Raw genomic sequence first — 22,840 nt, forward strand, 5'->3', positions numbered from 1 at the left:
TAGTCCAACAGGCTTAATTCAAAGCACTAGCTTTCAGAGCACTGCTCCTTCAACCACCTGATGAAGGAGCAGCACTCCAAAAGCTATTACTTCCAATTAAACCTGTTGGACTATAGCCTGGTGTTGTGTGATTTTTAACTTCAAGAAGTAGTGTCACTACATTCCTCACTCCTTGGCCAGCTCCAAGTCAAACATCTGTTAACCCTTTTAACTGGCCTTCTCCAATTCACAGGAATAATATTTAAATTCAACCTCTAGCCAATATTGAATTTAAGATTGCTACATTAGATGCTTATACCATTGGAAATAAGCACTTGCTTTCAAAAAGAAATCAAAACCTCTCAAGAACGAACTTAATAGTGTCTTCTAAAACACAACACTAGACTTTTGACAATCGAAACATCCAAAAGCTGGCAATATTTAGAAGGTGGAATCCGTGGAGTGAAAAGTAAAGTTGAGGTTTCAGGTCTGTGACAGTCCTAATGAACGCACAGACCTGCATCGCCACAGATGCTGCCCGACCAAAAAGGTTTCTCCAGCATTCTCCATGTTTACTTGGTTGTTTCCGATCTCTAGTATCTGCCGTTTTAGTCACACGATGCTTTAATTCTCCAAGATAAACAGTCATACGCTATAACGTAAACTAAGAGCCCTGAAATCAATCGGGATCATCAACTACATAGTTTAACTCACAGGACACTCCTACGACTAGAAGCCGCCATCTTCCGTTCAAAAACTGCCGCTTTCCCCTTCAACTGAGGATGTACCACCCCCACGGCAGCCAATGGTCCAGCCCCTTAAACATTTCAACTTTCTATTGGTCCATATTGACATCAATCACCATATATCACCCGCCCCTGCCCTGCCAAACATCTACTGGTTTACAGTCTACGCCCCGCCCCTCAATATAGCGAGTATGATTGGACAGTTTTGACGTCAATCATTAGCAGTGGCGCCCTTTTAGTGCGCATGTGCATCTGTCGCTTCTGACAAATCCGTGCAATTTATTTCCAACCGAACCCCTTCGAAAAATTTATAAATGTTGTGTATTCATTTCTCATTGAGAATCTAGATGCTGTCCTGACAAACACTGGGCAGATTAAAAGATTTGTGCACTCCAAATAGAAATAGGCAGGGTAGGAGGGAGGACTATGAATAATGGACAGTCCACTTAGCCATACAGCGGTCGAATCTGTTGAGATTTTGCACATGAAGAAGGAGGAACGCCAATCAGTGAGGAGTGAGGCAGGGTTAGCCTTGAGGCCCCCGCGGGATGGTTATCTCCTGCCTGAAGGACCCCTCCCCACGGGCGATCAGTGTCAGAACTGAGTGTGTTAGAGGTGGTGAATGAAGTATTAGAGATTCCATTTTGCTTTGAAAAAAATCTTATCAAGGTTTCGTCTCAAATATTTTATATATATATATATATATTAAAGAAGGAGACTAGCCGAAAGGAAATTCCAGAATGTTCGAAGAAGCGAGCGAAGTGTTTGACAATATGTTCAAGGGCTCTTTCCCATTGACTTTCATAGTCTTTATTCCGGCGGTGTTGATACTGGTCTCCCCGCTGCCCATAGAAGCTGCCCATGAGTTTACAGTGTACAGAATGCAACAGTATGACTTGCAGGGACAGGCCTATGGTGAGTATCTCGCCCTCTTGCCGTGCACCATCAAATGGCACTTTTCACATGGCAAATTCAGTAGAAGATTGCGCAATACCATTCTGACTGGGTGTTCATTTTTTTGTGTGTGGATTTGAAACTTCCAAGATCTGCTCAGGGCTCCATAGGTGAAGGCGGTGTAGAGAATGAGGAAGGCGTGCCATGTTCTCCGTAAATTATCATATATATTTGTGATGCACGAGCGTCTAGGCTGAGATTCTCACTGCAGAAGGATCCCGAAGTCAGAAGATTTGTGGGTTTGAGTCTCTTCCTAAGAGCGCATGTGTGACATTTCTAATTTGAGATTGTTGGAGCATTGTCAAGCATGTGTTTTAGATGACATTTTAAACGGAGCATCGGGCTACCGTCTCAGGTGGACACAAATGATCCTTGAGGCTTACCCCAAGTGTCCTGGCCAATGACCACGACCTCCCTATTTATCATGACCAAGAAAATCAGATTTTCTAATTATTATATTTCTGTTTGTGGGTTCTTGAAGTATACACATTAGCTGCTGTGATTCCTGCTTTACAACAGTGACTGTACACCTTTACTATGATTGTCTTCAGGTTATGACAAGTTACATATAAGCACAAGTCTGTATTTCATAGTGAAGTATGGTTCCAAAACTATCACCAAGTGGGCATTTATTTTAAAATATCAACCAGCGTTTAAGGAATATGGGCAGGCTGTTTGATTGCAGAGAATATCACAACAGATATTCACACTAATACATTTACCAGTGGGAATCATTGGTGAGTGAACAATTGTGGATACATATTTGATTCTATTTTCTTTCTCCCTCCCTAACTCAGTGGCACTGATGCCAATTGCATTGTCCTTGCTATTTTAGTCAGGTATTCATGTGAAGCTTGCAGTTTCCATTTGTGCTGTAAATACAGTTCTCCTCTAGGTGTCAGTTCAGTTCAGCTGGTGGCTCTTGCTACTTATGAAATTGTGGATTCAAGCTCCTTGTCAGGGTTTGAGCAGAAACCATTGTCATGCTAAGTTCTTGGAAAAGAGACCTGAAATTTGATTTGAAACTTTCTGCATTTTGAACCCACATGTAAAGTACAAATCACATTCATAGGTTAAGAGATTGTGAAGTTTTGTGTTCAAATGCAATAACTCAACCCTCTTTGATCTTTCATAAACATCTACCAATCTCTCTGCCTTGCTCCTTGTAATTTGCATTAAGCAAATTTTATGTTGCCTTGAGCGTTTCTTCAAATTATGATCAGAATTTTCAGCCCAAGGTACAACTTGCAACCAAAGTGCGTTTGACATGGCAAATTTCCCAGGGCTCTTTAGAAGATTGTTACTGGACAAAAGTTGACACTGAACACATAGTAGGTATTGGGCAGGTGACCTAAAACTTGTTCAAAGTATTAAATTTTAAAGGAATGTCTTGAACAAGTAGAGGGGCAATTTTTGAACTTTGGGCTTTGAGAGCTGATGACTACCAATAGATGCTGGAGGAAATCAGGAATGCAGCAAAGTTGGAGCAATGCATATCTTGGCAGTTGTAGGGCTGAAGATTGTAGAGCTAAAGGGGCATGGTTATGGATGAGAATTTTAAATTCAGTCTGATACTGCACTGTGAGCCAATTGTAAATGAGGAAGCACAAGGATGACCGGTGAATGTACTTCTGTGCAAGTAACGATAGAGGTAACTAATTTTAGAATGAGCTAAAGTTTACAAAAGGTGAAAGATAGTATTATCATTGATAAGTCTGGAAGTTACAAAAATGTAATTTAATGTTAAAGCGTTAGCAAGACAGAAAATTCTCCATTTATACAGTGCCTTTCACAACTGCTAGCCTTCTCAAACCACGTTACAGCTAATTAAGCAAGTCACTATGGTAATGTGTGAAAATGGTAGCCAAAATACTGACAGCATGCTCCTCAAACTGTAGTATAACAGTCTGATTATGTGATGTTAATTAACAGATAAATATTGGCTAGTCCACTAATGCTAACAGAACAATTCTTCCAAATAATTGATTTATTTGGCCTGCCTCATTCTGTAGATATTGGTTTTCTAACAGTGTTTCCTTTTTGGATGAAGTGGAAGGACACTTGAAAATTTTCCTGAATGCACCCTGAGAACGTTTGCACCTCTCTGACCTTTAACTACCAAGTAGCACCTGGATAGTCATAATGTTCCTCATTATATCTCCTCTACCATCCTCATGTAAATTCCTTACAAATTTGTCCATATAAATTTTTCCCACTAGTTGATGGCGGGCCACATAGATCAAATGTCGATCGGAGAAAATTTGTGGGACAGTGATCATTTGTATTAGAGGGTTTTGGCTCACTATGGGTTCAGAATGCACTCCTGCATATTTATCAGTAGCAGTTTCAGTCAAGACATTGTGCCTTTTCAAATAAGTTTAATTCTTTCTCAATGTGCAGGGTCACAAATTGATGATGGGAGAATGGCACGAAGTGAAATACTCATTCAGAGAACAAGGAATGACGCGATAGACCAAATGGCAGCCTTTTGTATTGCAACAATTCTGTGATTTGTGAATACATCTGAACATAAAAATTAGTGAAAGCAATTGTGAACCAAGCAAAGTGTGAAACTCTCAACATACATTTTGTCCTTTCAAATAAGATGAACTTTAATATAACTGCAATATATCTAGCCTCTATAATTGAACCTTTTTGTTCCTTAGTTGTAGCTAGATTCTAGATTCATAGATTCTGTATTCTAGTGTCATCTGTTTCCTGATATCCTGGTCATTTTGCTAATCATCTCTGATTTTATCTCTTAGTTTAAAACTTTCTCAATAACACTAGCAAGTCACCTCACAAGGAGTTCAGGTGTGAGTCTGTTTAGGTGCAATACACCCAGTCTCTACAGGTCCTGTTTACCCCAGAACAAGACCTGACATTCAAGAATCTAAAGCCTACTCTCCTGGTTATCTTTCCAGCCACACATTTCTTTGCTTTGTCCTCCTTTTCCTAATAAGATTTTATAGGAAATTTATGTATTATTTGTTTTTGACAGAATGCCTGCATTTTTGGGTCTTTTCTACTGGGTTGAGTCCAAGAGGAAATTCCAAGTTAAGATGCAAACCTAGTCTTGAACTTTGTTTTTTGCTGATTTAGTGATAAAAGACTTAATCAAGTCCAAAGCCACTTCTCAATGTATCAGATAATGCCACTTGAGAGAAAATCATCTCATTTGTTTTTTGATACAACAACAGCACAAGTTGCTGCATTTACTTATGTAACAGTCACTGCAGTTCAGCAGTAATCCTTGTAATTAAACATTTTTTTTCAGATATGATATACTGATGGGAAGAGAGTATTTTTACTTGTGTAACTTGAAATTGGAAGTATTAGTTATATTTAGAGTTTGGTATTGGAAAAGCACAGCAGGTCAGGCAACGTCAGAGGAACAAGAGAATCGGTGTTTCAGACAAAAGCCCTTCGTATTCCTGATGAAGGGCTTTTGCTGGAAACGTCGATTCTTCTGCTCCTCGGATGCTGCCTGAACTTCTGTGCTTTTCCAGCACCACTCTAATCTAAATCTGGTTTCCAGCATCTGCAGTCCTTGTTTTTATCTCAGATTTGAGTATGCTTAACCCAGTCTCAGCCATCCTCTGCTGTAAAGTATTATGCAATCTGAATGCTGAGAGGGGAAAAAAAGTCCTCCTTGTATATCTTAAACGGATGAGCCCTAACTCTGTAATTATGCCCTCTGGTCCTAGACGGTCTCAAAACAAAACAACCTCTCAGCAGTGACCCGAGATGAAGGCATCCTGGCTAAGTTTGCAAATACTACAAAGGTAGGTTTTGGGACAGGTAGCATTGAGGAGGCGGGGATGCTGCAGAAGGATTTGGATAGGTTAGGAGAGTGGGCAAAGAAGTGATAGATGGAGTACAACATGGGAAAGTGTGAGGTCATGCACTTTGGAAGAATAGAGGCATGAACGATTTTCTTAATGGGGGGAAAATTCAAAAATCTGAAGTGCAAAGAGACTTGGAAGTTCTAGTCCAGGATTCTCTCAAGGTAAACTTGCAGATTGAGTCAGTAATTAGAAAGGCAAATGCAATGATAGCATTTATTTTGAGAGGACTATTAAAAACAGGGATGCCTTTCCAAGGCTCTGGTCAGACCACATCAGGAAGGAAGTACTGGCCCTGGAGCATGTTCAGAGGAGGTTCAGAGAATGGTGCCAAGAATGAAAAGCTTAACATTCAAAGAACATTTTAGGACTCTGGTTTTATTCTCTTTGGAGTTCAAAAGGATGAGGGGTGATCCAATTGAAATATACAGAATATTGAGTGGCCTCAAATATACAGAATATTGATGTAGGGAAGATGTTTCCATTGGTAGGAGAGACTAGGACCTGAGAGCATAGCCTTAGAGTAAAGGAGAGACTTTTTAGAATGGAGATAAGGAGAAACTTCTTCAGCCAGAGGGTGGTAAACTATGGAATTCATTGCTATGGAGGCCAGATCCTTGAGTATATTTAAGACTGAGATAGCTAGGTTCTTGAGTATCAAGGGTTATGGGGAGAAAGTGGGAGAATGGGGTTGAGAAACGTATCGGCCATGACTGTGTCTGCTCTGCTATTCAATGAGCTGAACAGTCTAATTTCTGCTCCTATGCTTTATGCCTTCTAAGAACTGCATATATTTCAATAAGATCTGCTCTTATTCTTCTAATCTTAAATGAGTACAAACCAAACTTACTCAACCTCTCATAAGAAAATCCCTCCTTTTTGTAATCAACCTGGTGACGCTCCTCAGTACTGCCTCCAATGCCAGTATTTCTTTCATTAGATAAGGTGACCAAAACTGTTCAGTATTTCATGTGTGGTTTAACTGGTAGAAAGTGAGGACTGCAGATGCTGGAGGTCAGAGTCAAAAAGTGTGGTGTTGGAAAGGCACAGCCGGTCAGGCGGTATCAGAGGAGCAGGTCCCTTTTGTAGCTTTAGCAAGACAACTCCTATTTTATATTGTGTTTCCTTTGAACTAAGGGCCAGCTGTCCATTTGCCTTCCCTTTTTGTTCATTCACTCGTGGGACGTAGGCATTGATGGCTGGTCAGCACTTATTAACTGTCCTGAGTTGCCTGAGAGAAGATGATTGTGAACTGCTGTAGTCCACAGTCTGTAAGGTGACCCACAGTGCTCTGAGGGAGAGAATTCTAGGATTTTGACACAATGACAATATATTTCCAAGTCAGGTAGCTGGGTCGCTTGGAGGGGAACTTGCAGGTGATGGTGTTCCCATGTGTCTGCTCCCCTTGTCCTTCTCAATGGAGTGGCCATGGGTTTGAAAGATGCTATCTAAGGATCTTTGATGAATTTCTGCAGGCAATCTTGTAGATACACTGTGCACACTGCTGCTACTGAGCATCATGCTGGAGGGAGTGGATGCTTGTGAAAGTGGTGGTAATCAAGTGAGCTGCAACAGTCCAAGCAAGTAGGGAGTATTCCATTGCACTCTTGACTTGTGCCTTGTAGGTGGTGGACATTATTTGAAGAGTCAGGAGGTGAATAACACCCCACAATATTCCTAGCATCTGACCTGCTCTTCTAGCCAGTGCTTAATAATGACCCCCCAGGTTGTTGATGGTAACACCACTGAATGTCAAGGGTTGTGGTTACATTGTCTATTATTCAAGATGGTTATTGCCTATCATTTATGTGGTATGACTGTTACTGTTTGCCTTGTATTCTAGCTTTTTGTGATTCATGCACAAGCGCCCCAAATCCCTTTGTGATGCAGCTTTCTGCAGTCTTTCTCCATTTAAATAATATTCGGCATTTATTTTTCCTGCCAAAGTACATAACCTCATATTTGCCCACGTTATATTCTGCCTGCTAAGTGTTTTTTTTGGTCCGGTCCCTTCACCTGACTGTATTCCTCCTTAGATTCTTTGTGTCATTCTCGTTACTTGCTTTTCCACCTTTTTTTTTAATCATTTGCAAAATTGTACATTCACTTCCATCATTCAAGCCATTAATATATGGTTAATACTTGTGGCTTCAGCATTGATCCCTGTGGCATTCCACTAGTACAAGTTGCCATCCTGAAAATGTCTCCTTTCTCCCAACCTTCGGTGAAGGTGGCCTGTCAGCTGAATGATTGGCACTTTAATTCAAAAAGAGAGCACTGCTGCACTCAGAGTCCCTTTCTATTCCAGATCCACATCAATCATTCAACTTTCATAGTATTAAATCAGACCATTGTTAAATGTTTGTGATAGTGTGCATCTTCCATAGCACCCTTTCTAGTTGCACTTTTAATGGTTCACTTCGGCCAGTATTGGCCTTATTTTAAGTCATTGGCGTTTCAATTATACTGATGTTGGCAGCATTGTTCAAGCAGCATTGCCTTTAACCGAGTGCGTTATGACACAATCAAAAGCTCACTTTTTTAGACTTTCACTTGGTTCTACCAGTGCTGGTGTGGTTCACCAACAGCTCTATCGTCATTTGTGTTGTACTTGCTGTTCTGAGCCATTCTTTTGACGGATTGAACTTTTGGCCTGTCCACCTATATCTGCAAAACAGATTAAGCATTCATGACTTACGTGGCCATGACCCTAACTTGACAGATAAATGCAAGTTCTTGGGTTGTCAATGATCCTGATAACATTACTTTTTTTTTGCTTAACCCAGGTTGTTCTGAGAAGGTGGGTCCTTGTTTGTGCAACTTGGGTTGTTTACTTGATCACTTAAGATGGTATTTAGTTAGCTATATTGTGTTGGTATGTTCTGTTCTTTAAGGAACAAGAGTGAAGTAGTGGCATTTTTTTTTGTAGCATTGTGGAATGTCTTTTTTTTTTCTGATGTTGGTTCAGTAGCTTCCCAGGCAGAGGTGACCTTCTCAAACATCAGTTGATAGTGCAGAAGATTCACAATCAACCTTTTCCATGGTTGTCTGTATGTTCTAGCTTCAGTAGCAAAGAACTGAAATTCTGTGTTGCAGAGATGTTAGCAAAATTCTTTTTAATTTGTTGGTCCAACTTCCTGCAAACCTAGTAAAATGATCCATAATTATGTTTTCCTTTTAATTGTAATTATTGGTGCAACAGTTCTTATTTTTTCTCTCTGCCTGTTGAAAATGTCTGGCACCATTTGACGAACTCCTAGAAAAATCGAACTGAAATCAAGAGGTTCAATTTCTAGAACGCTTTTCCTATCCCACACTTAGTTTATGTGCAATTAATTGCTTTTAAGTGTGATCATGTGGATAAATAAAGCAGCCAAATTTGACGCTGTGGGATCCAGTAAACATAACTGAGGTAGTATAAGCTATTCTGTTTTCTGGGTAATATTGGTTTGGGAGAGATACTGGCCGAAATGTGGTAAGTATGCCCTTGTTGCACTTCAGTACCATTGGAACTTTTCCAAACATGGGAATGGCAAGCTAGGAGTTCATGGTGCTTCATTTCATTCAAAAGACAGCACTCTCAAAAGTATGCCATGCTGTATTGCATGATGCGTCTGCCTACATTAAATGTTCAAACCCTGGAGTCAAGCTTTTTAACACCCAGGCCACATTGCTAACATTCTTGTGAGCTAATGTCATAGCGTTATACAATACAGAACCAGACCCTTCAGTACAATTCGTCCATGCCAACTAGATATCCTAATCTGATCTAGTCCCAATTGCCAGCATTTGGCTCATTTCCCTCTAAACCCTTCCTATTCATGTACTTATCCAGATGCCTTTTAAATGTTGTATTTGTACCAGCCTCCTCCACGTCCTCTAAAGCTCATTCCATACATGCACCACCCTATGAGTGGAAAAAGTTGCCCCTTAGGCCCCTTTTTAACTCTTACTCCTCTCACTTTAAACCTACGCCCTGTGCTTTTGGATGTCCCTACCCTGGAACAAGGCCTTTGGCTATTCACCTTATTCATGCCCCTCAAGATTTTGTAATCCTCCATAGGTCATCCCTCAGCCTCCAAAATTACATGGCAAAAAGCCCCAGCCAATTCAGCGTCTCCCGATAGCTCAGACCCTTTAATCACCGCAGCATCCTTGTAAATCTTTTCTGTACCCTTTCAAGTTTTGCAACATCTTTCCTATAGCAGGAAGGGCCAGATTTGAACGCAGTATTCTAAAAGTGGTCTTACTGAAATCCTGTGCAGCTGCAATATGTCTAATGGATCACAGTAATAAGAACCTCTAACCAAATCAACATCCTTTACAGAGTTGTTGCTGAATTCCTGAAAGTGTTTTTCAAATATTACTGATACACTTAATTTAAGCTGCAAGAACAAATCTTTGAGAACCTTAATGGAATCTTGAGACAGCGAACCTAACTGTAAACCAATAGAATTGCAACAGATCTGTCACTATTGGTAACATTACTGGAAGTAGTTTGAAAGACATTGCACAATTAGCACATTACATTGTGTTAAGGTTCATGAGCTCAAGTGCCTCCAAATTAAACCTGTTGGAATATAACCTCGTGTTAAGTGATTTTTTAACTTTGTTCACACCAGTCCTACACTGGCTCCTCCAAATCATGAGCTCAAATATGTTACTTTCCACTACTGGTGATGTTTTAAGTAGGCCAGTGACAGTATTACACTGTCTTATGGATTTTGTTATGCTTTCTTGTGTCTCTATTGTCAATAAATTTATTCAGTTGTGAACAGAGATGTTATAGAACGTTATTAATTCTGGAAGTGTAATCCCTGGTGTCTGAGTGAGAAGATTTCAAGTGAGCTACTTAACCCATTTTCCATTAATCTATCAGTTACTGTAATTATGAGTATCACTGTAGGAGAGAAAAGCTCAACATGTGGCAAATTCAGTATGATTGCTTTCCTTCCCATTGTGAGCTATATATTTTTATGGTTGTGAAATAATACAAATTCTGAAATTATTGCAAAGAATAACATGGCATACCCTGTTCTGGCCTATTGTTTTTATTATCAGGAAACAGTCAAAAGGCCAAGCTTAATTTGCAGGACATTGCTAAGATTGAATTAATACTGACAAGTTTGAATGAATGAGGATGAAAAGGCAGTAGACTTTAGATTGAGAAGAGATATGGAGTTTCATTGTTTTGAATCCTCAAAATAACAACAAAGTTGGAGTAAGAGATTGTCTAAGAGCCTTGATGGAAGCACAGTACAAAGGATGAAAGTTCAAAACTGTGTTTTATGTTTATGTACGAGAATGTGCAAGGAAGCAAAGGTCAATTTAGAGTAAACAGTAAAGGTTGGGAAATGCACCTTTTTTAATTTAAATTATTAAATAATGGAGAAAAACCCATTGTGGATAACCAATGAATATTATACATTCAAAACTTGTAACTTGTTTCATTGCTGTCATTTTATTTGTGCAAGAAATGATGAGTTTACTTAAAAGATTTAGTCTTCCAGGAATTCGATTTCCATATAAAGTGGAAAGCTCTGCCAAACATTACCACAAGACTGTAGCATGTTTCGCCCAAGAGTAGACACCTCCCTGAGGTGCTCCTTGTCTTCTTGTTAACATATAATGTGTTAGAATCAAGGAATTAACATTTTTCAAGATGTCAGCCTTTTTTTTTAAAAGGGTGCTTTTGTCTCCGATTCAAAAGGTTGTAAATTTAAGCAGAATCTAAATTGACTTCAGTGCAGTGTTGCAGGAATTCCGCCGTGGCGTATGACTCAGTTGTTGGCTTTGGCTCCAAGGTGGTGTTTGTCAAGTGGTGATCTGTTTAAATACTACATCAATGTAGTATCTTAAGAACACTTTTCTGCTGAGGAAGCAGCATGTATGTTTTTCCCTGTTGCCAGTTTTTAAAACCTATCTTGTCATAGGGTAGAGAGAGGTGATGTCAGTGGTTGAATGACATAAGTCATATTTTGCATCTTTAGTTCTCAGTGTTAGCAATATACAATCTAATTAAAGCAATACTTCTTGTTTTTAACTAGTGATAATTATCTTTGTTAAGCTTCCCCCTTTACAATGCCCTTTTTGCACAACAGACCCTGTGTATTCTATTCTGTTCCTCTCTCCACTTTCATTGTTTGCAAACTTAATTGCTTTTCTAAGAAGGCAAATTTCAACTCTGTTGTTTAATGGATAAAAGTACCAAGTACGACACTTACATGTTTGGTTCAGCCCTGTCTTTACTGTGTCAGCTGATGTCAACCTTCAATAGTTAGTCTACATGCTCTGTTTACGTTTGTGTGGAGAATACCCATTCTGACAGGGAAACAAAAGGCTGCTCGATGCCTTTGGGATTGTACCCAGCCGGGAAAATTGAACAGTAACGAAGCAAGCTTCTGTGACAGAACTAAAATAACTATTAAACGATTAAGGAATCTCAGGAACATGAATAGGCCCTTTGCCACAATTGAATTACAGAGTTGGCTTAATGTAGAGCAGAAGTATGCATTCAGCCCATCAAGTCTGCTCTGCCATTCAATGAGATTATAGCTGATCTGACCATCTTTAACTCCATCTTCCTGCCATTTCCCCATAATCCTCAATAACGTATCTCTATTCCATTTGCCTGCCTTTACTCTGTAAATCTTTAAGACCTTATTTTACAAACTCTCAATCCTTGTTTCAGTATTCTACAGCCATTTGGAGGAAAGTACTAGATTTCCACGATTTCTTTGGTTGTAAAATCTACTTTCTAATTTGATTTCTGAGTGGCCTGATAAATTTGAAGATTGATATTCCTACATCAGAGGAAGTAGTTTCCCCATACATACCATTATCAAATACTTTTCAACATGTTGAACAGTGCTCAATCCTCGAACGAGAAATTGGATATATGTGATGCCTTTGGTATACTAAACTATCCCAAGGTGCTTCACAGTGCATCAGACATAGTTTGACACCAGATTCTATGAGATACGAAGATAGTTGCGTGAGAGCTTCGTCAGAGATGCAGTATATTTTGAGAGGGTCTTAAAAGAGGTTAGAGTGAACTCTAGAGAATACTTGGCAAGTTTGGTTTGTCTACTATCATACGTGAGCCCTCTAAACTCTGGTATTGTTCAAGTGAATTTGCATTGTGCCCCTTTTAATGGTAAAATATCCTTTGCTGATCTGAATGCAGGTCAAGTCAGAATAGGACTTTGTACAATTGAAGCGTAGCTTCCTTTCATTTGTCTTATGGAAAAAAAGGACAACATTCTATTAGCCTTTTAGATTATTCTACCTATGCACTTGTTTTTAATAATCTTCTTAGTTGGTTCCCAAATCCTTTTGTTCTTCTGCGGTTTCCAATTTCTCACCATTTAGTAAACAGTGTGATTCTTCCTTTCTTTGTTTCAAAATTGATAGTTTTCCACTTGTACAGGTTGTCTTAATATTGACCATCCGTTTCTGTTTTATTTCAACTTCCTGATCATATTTGCCCTACTTGTTCTCTTTTCTTACCTTGTCATCTGGAAACAGCTTATTGAGTGATGACAATGGCCAATAAATGGATTTTGTTGTCAGAGTCATACAGCAGTCCGACTTGTCCATGCCAACCAACTTTCTAAACTAAACTAGCCGCATTGCCTACCTGCACTTGGCACATAACCCTCTAAACCTTTCCTATTCATGTTCCTGTCCAAATGTCTTTTAAATGTTAAAACTACCACTTCCTCTGGCAGTTTGTTTCACACATGAACTACCCTCTCTATGAAAAAGTTACCCCTCAGGTCCCTTATAAATATATTGCCTTTCACCTTAAAACTGTGCCCCTTAGTTTTTGAACTCCCCCACATTGGGGGAAAAGGTCCTTTGCTGTTCACCTTATCTATGCCCTTCATAATCGTATAAACCTCTATACAGTTAACCCTCCACTTCCTAAACTCCAGTGAAACAGGTCCCAACCTATGGGCAGCACAGTGATTCTGCAGTTAGCATTGCTTCTTCACAGTATTAGGGACCAAGGTTCGGTTCCACCCTTGGGTCCGTGTGGAGTTGCATAGTCTCCTTATATCTGTGTGGGTTTTCTCCAGGTGCTCCAGTTACCTCCCCCGGTCCAAATGTGTACAGGTTAGGTTAATTGATCATGCTAAATTTCCCAGGATATGCAGGCTAGGTGGGTTAGCCTCTTTGGAGGGTGGTTATGGACCTGATGGGTCAAATGGCCTGCTTTCACACTGTAGGGATTCTATGATTTCTATCCAGTGTTTTCTTACAATTGAAACCCTCCAGTCCTGGCAAATCTCTTCTGAACCCTCTCAAATGTAATAATATCCTTAGGAAGGCAAATAACCAGGGATAAATAGCTGGGGATGTTCCAGAATCTCTCCTCAGACCAGAAAGGAGGGTGCTGTGTGTGGAAGAGATATCCGAAGGCCAGCAGGGTAGAGGAGTGATTTCAGGTTTGTCACAGCAATTGGTATATAACTAGTTACTAGAAAATAATGCTAAACAAAACTGTACTTTTATATTTGTGTTTTGATGTGACACTTGGAATTGACAATGCTGTATATTGTCATTGAAATCAATCACACAATGTCAGTGCTGATGCCAAGACAGTTCTTGATTGGCTAATTGCTTTGTTAACTGATGGACTATTGATCATATAGCAACAAATAATGTCCTCAGAAATCCATATGTGACTGCATTGTGATGCATCTCAACAGTGAGGACTACTTATTTTACAGTTTTCATTGTTTAAGCTCAGCAGGTGCACTGGCGATGTCATTGTCATTCCAGTATGACTCTAATACCTAATAGCACTAGTTGCATGTGCCCATTCAGCAGTTGCATCACCTGCCACCATTTGTGGTTCCTCCAACTGCTATTATTGTTGCCCTTCCAAAAACAAATTGCTGACAAACTCTAGTCTGTTGAGTTGTTGGGCTTGCATTGTCCACCATCCTTCATCCAAGCCTGCTCATAGCAAACAAAAGATGACCGCTCAGGAAAAGGACAGCAGATGGAAGCTTGGAAAAGAGCATTTAGAACAGTGTTCAGGGGGTTTGGCTGAGGTTACCATGAAGATCCTGCCTTCTCAACTGATGTGTGGTGACCTTTGGGTTAAACTCAGCACCAGTCTGCTCTCTAATAAGAAAATTGCTCTGGTACTGTGGCGATTTTACATGTCCAGCTGGTCCACATCATCTTTCCCTAGAGGAGTGCCCTCTGGAGTTGAGACATTAGTAAACACCATCACTCTTTTCTCTCCATTATCACCTCCCCTTTTGTGCCAATGATAGTCAGTTCTGCAATGCAACTGGAAGTTATATGTTGGTACACTGGAATCTCCAACAAAGCAAATTGTGAGGGAACTGCCCAGGAAATTGAAGATTCTGACTCTGCACCTGCAGCCCTTCTAAAAGGCTCTGTTTAACACCGAGAAATTAGAATGTTCGGCTGTAGGTAGTTACGACTAGATTGCAAACCTAGTCTAACTCCTAGCTAATTATTAAACTAGGTAAAAACAATGACTGCAGATGCTGGAAACCAGATTCTGGATTAGTGGTGCTGGAAAGCACAGCAGTTCAGGCAGCATCCAAGCTACTTGGATAATTATTAAACTAGCCTGCCAGTTTTTCCTGCTACCCCAAACTGCATCTTCCTGTGACCTCTCCATTACCTTCAACTTCACTTCCAAGCACCCAACAACCACCTCCAGTACCACTGGACCCAACACCAACATCCCCAGGACCCAAATCCCTGTCTGTCCCAACCTAAAGACTATTTAGGTTGCCGAGCATTGTACTGCACCCTACTCCCCAATCTTTCCTTATAAACTCACCCTTTCATGGAGCTATCAAAATGGCAGAGCGGCTGAACATTTACATCACAGAATACTGGTACCATCAAAAGGGGGCATGGTTTGTTTTGCAACAACCAGCTGCATTAAAGGGTCTCTGTTGATCTTAAGATATGCTTCGCATTTCTGCAGGAATTGTGATCAGAATGCAGACCTCTATCTTAACAAAAAAAACGTAGGAGTGGTGATCTACCTCTGCCACTCCTCAGAAATTCCAACCCATTAATTTTTAACTCAGCAGCTGTATAGAAATCTACAGTCCTTTACTTTGAGCAGATAATCATCTTTATAGCATTATTGCCAGAATGAATTGTTAACACGTTTTACCAAAATTTTAAAGATTAGGTTAGTTCAACTGTATCATGTGAAGAATGGAAATTTCTGTGATCTATTCTCAATTCAGTCTGTTGATGAGGATTAATATGGTTAATACAAAATAGTGTGTGTGTTTGGGAGGGGGAAGAAACATCTCCAAATTTAGAGACAAGATAAAATCATTCAAGATGAACCTCATTGTTCCATGGTTAATTGATCTTTAATAAAAGAAACTTTCTCATTTCAACGAATCATAGTCAATCGATCTCGCAACCGAATTGGTTCCAACTTCTGTCATAATTTCTTTGTGGTCGCTGTAACAATGGTAGTGCAGTCTGACCAGCTGACCTGCTGTTTGGCAGCTAACAAAACAATGTCTATCTCTTCCGAACAGGTACAAGGAATGCCATGCTGAACACAGAGGCTCGAACAATTGAAGCAGATGTACTGAGCCGCCGGTGTATAATAATGAGGCTAGCAGAGTTTTCCTTTGAAAAGTTTCAGGAAGCCATACGACAGAGTGCAGGGGCAATTGTGATAATTCTGCCCCAAAACATGTCGACAATGCCTCAGGATGTCATTCAGGTAAAGAGGCATTCTTGTATTTCACGCAGTTGCACAAACACTGAAGAAAGCTTTCATGCTGGCACAATTATTCAAAGGATAACTGGTAACTGCGAATGATAATTTGTGTGTTTTTGTTGATGAGTTAGGATGGCATTATGACAAATATGTGAAGCACAAGCAGATGTAAGAACATAATTTAGGGCCTGATTAGATGACCAATACTGCAATATATTCATTGCCAAATGAATTTTGGAGCAACATGCATCCATAGACCATCTCCAATCAGTACTACTAATGAAATAATCCAAAAATGATCAAAGCAATTGGATGGGTGTTTTCTATCTGTTGGCTGTTATTGTCCTACTTGAAAGGAGTTTGGATTAGTTCAGTTCTATCCATAGTGTGTATGAGCCCACAACAAACAAAGTCCCCAGTTTGGCACATATTTGCCATTTCGGCCAGATCCTTCTAAAGTTGCAACTGTGGCAGATTGCTGTGACAAAGAAATAAATTTTAATCGACATCAATTAGTACTCGCTATCGGTTGTATCTGGCTGTGTAGGTCCTATCACTGGGTGCTTGTAGTAGAACATATACAATTCCCAAAATGCTAGCCTTCCTCACTATTAAAATGAAACCCATTGATTTGTTCATGTTTCTAAAGGTGAAAAATGAAACCAAATTACGTGCCATGCATTCCACAGTTTACCCACAGAAATATTTTCAAGTTAGTGGAAAAATTGGCACATTGAGAGCTTTAATTATCAACTCCTATTCTGTCTAATCCTGTATCATTTGTTTGAAATATTTTGACCTTTTTGAGGTCTCACTCTGGTTCAGTCAGTAAGGCCAGAGTATGATCTGGTAACAAGTCACATGAATGAGGAAGGTCCCTGATGTGTGTTGTGTAAGCTGATCTCTGTTAGGACAGCAACCTAATACTGCATTTGACCCCGCACTGTGGAATGATAGAAAACAGTGATTCCTGCTCCAAGTTTCTGTGAAGTAACCTCTATACATTCCAGTATCAGTGACTATCTTTGAGAGATGGTGGGGGGATGTTGTGGGTATCTAATTGACTTTGCTTTTTCGAACTTGCAGCAATTCATGGAGATTGAGCCAGAGCTGTTGGCAACTGAGACAATTGTTCCAGTGTACTTTGCTTTGGAGGATGATGAACTCTTGTCAATACATGAACAAACAAATTCAGCTTCTGTCTCTCAAGGCACCGCTTCAGCTGCAGAAGGTGGGTTGAGCCGTTATGAATTGGTTTTGAATAAAATGGTAACCAGAGTTTCAGCTATTTGTACAGAATTATGTTTTGCCTCAGTCAGCTGATCTAAGGTTTTTGAATGCAAATGTTTCCTGCCCTCGATAAACTTTGTTAATTGTTCAAGTTTTATATATAACCAATTTTTCTAATCAGAGTCGAGAGTGTAGTGCTGGAAAAGCACAGCAGGTAAGGCAGCATCCGAGGAGCAGGAGAATCTATGTTTAGGTAAGAGCTCTTCATCAGGAATGAGACTCATTCCTTTGAAAAAGCAAATGCTGCCTGACCTGCTGTACTTTTCCAGCACCCCACACTTGTCTGATCTCCAGCAGCTGCAGTTCTCACTTTCTCCTAACTTTTCTAATCTGTCTTCAGAGATGTTATTACCCACGCCCCTGGAGCAGGTGGGTTTTTAACCCAGGCCTTTTGGTCCAAGGATAAGGACACGACCAATGCTGCACAAGAGGGCCCCAATTTTGTTTATTTAATCTAATTTTCTAATCGACCTGCTCAGGGATTTTATTACAGATCTCTGGAGCAAGTCGGACTTGAAATTAGATCTCTTGGTTCAGTGGTGGGGATGTGACCACTGAGCCACAAAAGGGTCTCTTTCAAGTTTTATACCACATTGGGAGGAGAAAGGGGTCCACCTGCGTGCTATTAATCCGCTATGACTACATAATTCTTGGCAGTGAGCTTTGTCTCTGTACTGTCTTCCTTAATTTGCAGCCATTGTGTTGCTTTGATACAGGCCTTAGAAGCACAGTTTCACTATCTCTAAGTTAGAAGTCCGAGTTCAAGTCTTACCTGCTCCAGAGGTTTTTTTTTGAGCCAATTCAAAAATGTTAAAATACTAGAGCCCATCTGTAGGAACATGTCCTGACTTGCATTAACACTCCAGTTGTAGACCTGAGACCCATAAGTCCCTATACCTACCCATTCAGTTCAGCAGATACATTTCAGTCAAATTTCAGATGCCCTGTAACCTTGTCCACTGAATATAGTCAGGCTGGTCATGTATATTCAAAATGTACTGTGGCAATGCTCAATTTTTCCTCCCTCCTGCTGAGTCTCCAGGGCACCTTGCAGTTACTTCTCCAAAACTGAGGTTAGAGATGCATAATTTAGACAAAATGTTCATCCTGCTAAGTACGTCAAAATAGTCTTGATTACTTATTTTTTTGACTTGAGTGCTCTAGCTCACCCTCAGCTTGTCTTATAATTCAAATAATCAATTTTCATGGACACACTTTCAAGACTGCATTCTGTTGACACTTAACATTGAATTCGGCGAACAGACAACTACAAGTTGGCTTCTGCTGGGTTTTGATATCTTAAATCACAGGAGAGAATCTTCAGAGGTTCACTGTCATTAGCTTAATGTTAAGTTAAGTTTCCACCTAAACCTTATTCCAAGAAATATTTTTCAGCAATCTATATTTATGGCAATAAATGTAAAATCTGTCTGTAGGAACCCCATATTATCAAATTTCCAAGAGCTCCTGAAAACCTCAGCATGTTCCTGTGGGCTCTTTTGTGAAGTCTCACCTAATAGTAATATTGATGTCGAGTCATAGAGTTGTACAGGATTGGATCAGACCCTTCGGTGCATCTAGTCTATGCTGTTCCCAAAATACGCTCGACCCACTTGCCTGCATTTGCCTATATCGCTCCAAACCTTTCCTATTCATGGACTTATCCAAATATCTTGTGAATGTTGGAACTGTACCTGCATCCACCACTCCGCCACTTCTTCTGCAGTTCATTCCACGCACAAACCACTCTGTTTTTTTAAAACAAATGTTGCCCCTCATGTCCATTATAAAACTTTCTGCTTTCACCTTAACAATATGCCCTGTAGCTTTGAACTCCGCCACCCCCCCCCAACCTCTTCCTAGGGAAAAGACCTTGGCTGGTTACTCTATCCATGCCCCTCATGATTTAATAAACTCCAAATGGTCACCTCTCTACCTCCTATGCTCCAGTGGAAAAAGTCCCAGTGTATTTTTATACGTCAAGCCCTGCATTCTTTGCAACATCCTGGTAAATCGTTTCTGAACCTTCGCTAATTTAATAATAGCCTTCACATAGCAGGGTGACCTGAACTGTACACAGTACACCAGAAGAGGCCTTACCAACATCCTGTACAACCTCAATATGATATTCCAGCTCCTATACTCCAAAGTCTGAGCAATGAAGGCAAGTGAAGAATGAAATCACATTATCATGGTAGGAAATGTAAACCACCACTGAAATAACTAAGGCTATTTGAAAGAAAAATGCAGAATGAAAGAGATATGACCTGATGGACTATGGGTGGCCCTCATGTAACTACCCAAACCCTATATGTACACTTTAGAATCTGTAAATCCCACCTCTCAAATCTATGTATTAAAGGGACTTAATAGGCCAGGTTGTGGGCAACTGGCTTTTTTGTAACTCTTCAAATCCACCAACCTGATTGATTGAACAAAAATCTTTTCAGTTGTTTCTAGGGTGTGGGTAATACTGGCAGAGCCACATATATCGTCTATCCCTTGTTGCACTAAGATGGTAGTGGGACTTTTTAACCCTGCAGTCTTTATACTGGTGATGCAGATCCCAGAACGGTATTAGGTGATAAATTCCAGGATATTGGTCCAGTGGTAATAAAGCATGATTCCAAAGTGGTACTCTAAGGCATCTGAATGAAAAGGTGCATATGCAGCATAGAACTTCCAATTATTAACTCTTGAAGAAATCCTAATGGTGCTGACGGTCAGGTTGATGTTGGTATAGATTAGAATGGTGCTGGAAAAGCACAGCAGTTCAGGCAGCATCTGAGCAGTAAAATTGACGTTTCGGGCAAAAGCCCTTCATCAGGAATACGGGTATTCCTGATGAAGGGCTTTTGCCCGAAATGTCGATTTTACTGCTCCTCGGATGCTGCCTGAACTGCTGTGCTTTTTCCAGCACCATTCTAATCTAGACTCTGATTTCCAGCATCTGCAGTCATTGTTTTTACCTGATGTTGGTATAGGTAGTGTGCAAAATATTATGATGCAGATATTGATTGTCAAGTTGGGGTTAAGATATGTAAATATGGTGTAGTTATAGTGAAACTCAATATGAACCATTTGACAACAATATAAAGTGCTTTGAGGAAGTGTCTGCCAGAGACTGCCATTGTTTTTGATTCTTTAATTTCTCAATAAATTACCATAATGCATTACAATGCTGTTTCAAAATTGTAGCTAACATTCTGTGTCTAGTTTGCTTCCTTCATCTCCTGACACAATGCTGTTTAGCAGTTTCTGGTTCTTTGCCCAAGTGACCATTAGTCATGGTAGACACAAATGTTAGACAATTAAGTAAGGTAGGCATTGACTGATAGCCTCTAGAACTTGGCTTCCAGTCCAGGCCATGCTGATGTGACAAAAATACCTTCTGTCTGCCAGTGTTATAGGCTTTTATCTGAAATGAATTGAGTAAGTCAGTCCATTATTTGATGGGCATGGCTTGACAGCAGAATAAAAAACAGTGGCAGGCTAACAATCTGGTTCAGGATGGTTACTCTATTAAACTACAAACTGTCATGCTCACTAGTGCACGTGCTTTTGAGGCTAAGACAGAAGTGTGTTGTTACAGTAGAACACTTCATATTGTTTCTGAATTTGTTGCATTTTACTTGGGAGTGCTTGGTGCTAAAGCTGGTTTCATGAAATTGCAAAAAGAGTTTCATTGTCAGCACTAACATCCTCTGTGCATTATACGATGAAATGAAATGTGAGATGAAAGGCGATTAAATTCTCACTGCTTTGATCCAACTTTGAAATAAGGCTATCCTTATTGTCTTGTCTCCTAAAAGTTTTGAATCCTTGAGATTGTCGTCTCTTATCATTTGACTTGGGGAACTTCATAACCAAACTATCTTTACCTAATGTCTACACAGATGCAACAGAAATCATTGAATGGTGTTTGGAAGTACAATCTTATTTTTTCCCTATCCAAGCTGATTGGTTCTTTCAAGATGAATTCTTATACCTCTAACTTCAAAGCAATCTAAATCTCCAAGGTCAAGAGAGCAGTAACTGAGAATGGGCATTTCCTGTTTACATGACTTAAATACAACACCGGGATGTTCTGTTTTTGCTTTTTACATTAGGTTATTCATTTCATACTTGATAAGGATTTTTTAAAAACGCTAAAATAAAAATGCAACCTGTGCACCTCAGAACAACCAGCAATTGCCATTCTTCATAGATTTATACTTGAAGGATTAATATATTCTGTCTCTTTTAAATTAGATTAGTCTCTTGAATACTTAGCTTGGTTTTCTAATAGTTATGTTGTCAGTTCTTCATGTTGCTACTAGTGTGTCAGTAAAATATGTAATATCTGCATGAAATTTCCACTTAAAACTGTGGTAAAACACCTTGTTCTAGATGTTTGAGCATCTCAGCCAAGCTTATAGGTCTGGTGGTGGTGGGAGCAGTTTGAAGTACTCAATTTTTATTGTTTTTCCCCTAGAGCACTGAAATTAAAAGGCCTTATTAGCAAGACTGGACATAGTATCTTTCAACTCTATTTTGAATAAAATATATTCTGATCTCCTCTTCCTAGTCCTTTTGCACACAGCCACAGCCAATGGCTTCCAGATGGTTACAAGTGGGACCCAAAGCAAAGCCATTAGTGATTGGTCAATAACCAGCCTTGAGGTAGGTTGACATCATTCCTATCATTGTAATGATGGTTAAGGACCTAGAAGTGGTGCAACAATGAAGACTGCACAGACTCAATTGTGTGATCCTTGGCACTTTGCAGACCTGATAAAACAGCAGAGCAAAAAAAAGTTGTGTAATTTAGCGCACAGTTTCAAATTTGGATTTAGTATTTTCTGAAGAAAAATACTTCGTGTTGTGTGCTTTCCTCTGTTTCAGGCTTCAACTGGTAATCTAAGCTGGTCACCCTCATTCAGCATCTGGTCAATTCACCTGTTCAGGCAGTGTTTCCCTTCCAAACAATACAAACTAGTGCAGGCCATTAATGCCAATGAAACTGTTCTGCCATTTCAGTCATTTCACACCTGATCAGTTGATCTGACTGGTACCACAACTTTATTTTACTCATCCTTTCTTCATATTTCTTGATGCCCTTGCTGAACAAAAATCTATCATTTCTGTCTAGAAAATATCAATTTTCTCTCTCCAGAAATGGGACTGTCATGACAAGGAAATGATCCACTCTACAATGAAGGGTTATAACTGCCCATGAGTTGAGTTGTTTCATGGAAAATCTAACTCAAACTTTTGAAAGTGGGATCCAGCATTCAGTG

General features: G+C 39.8%; 2 protein-coding genes across 3 annotated transcripts in view; one reads left to right on the top strand and one right to left on the bottom strand.

The window, feature by feature from the left end:
* haus8 (HAUS augmin like complex subunit 8) overlaps window positions 1–750 on the bottom strand; it is a 63,859-nt gene extending 63,109 nt beyond the window's left edge. The window contains exon 1 of one of the 2 annotated variants that reach the window (XM_072594285.1): window positions 694–750. In XM_072594285.1, coding sequence (XP_072450386.1) covers window positions 694–722 — 29 coding nt within the window. In that variant the 5' untranslated portion in view covers window positions 723–750. Of the gene's footprint in view, window positions 1–496; window positions 606–693 lie in introns of those variants that run through there. The other variant, XM_072594283.1, reaches the window with a different exon arrangement.
* Window positions 751–1,302: 552 nt separating this feature from the next.
* The window catches only part of ncln (nicalin), a 49,236-nt gene continuing 27,698 nt past the window's right edge, over window positions 1,303–22,840 (top strand). Inside the window, exons 1-4 of the mRNA XM_072594286.1 lie at window positions 1,303–1,640; window positions 16,084–16,274; window positions 17,358–17,502; window positions 22,129–22,223. Of these exons, the coding sequence (XP_072450387.1) occupies window positions 1,466–1,640; window positions 16,084–16,274; window positions 17,358–17,502; window positions 22,129–22,223 (606 nt within the window). The 5' untranslated portion in view covers window positions 1,303–1,465. The remainder of the gene's footprint in view (window positions 1,641–16,083; window positions 16,275–17,357; window positions 17,503–22,128; window positions 22,224–22,840) is intronic.

Source organism: Chiloscyllium punctatum, chromosome 24, assembly GCF_047496795.1.
Source record: "Chiloscyllium punctatum isolate Juve2018m chromosome 24, sChiPun1.3, whole genome shotgun sequence".
NCBI classification, from domain to species: Eukaryota; Metazoa; Chordata; class Chondrichthyes; order Orectolobiformes; family Hemiscylliidae; genus Chiloscyllium; species Chiloscyllium punctatum.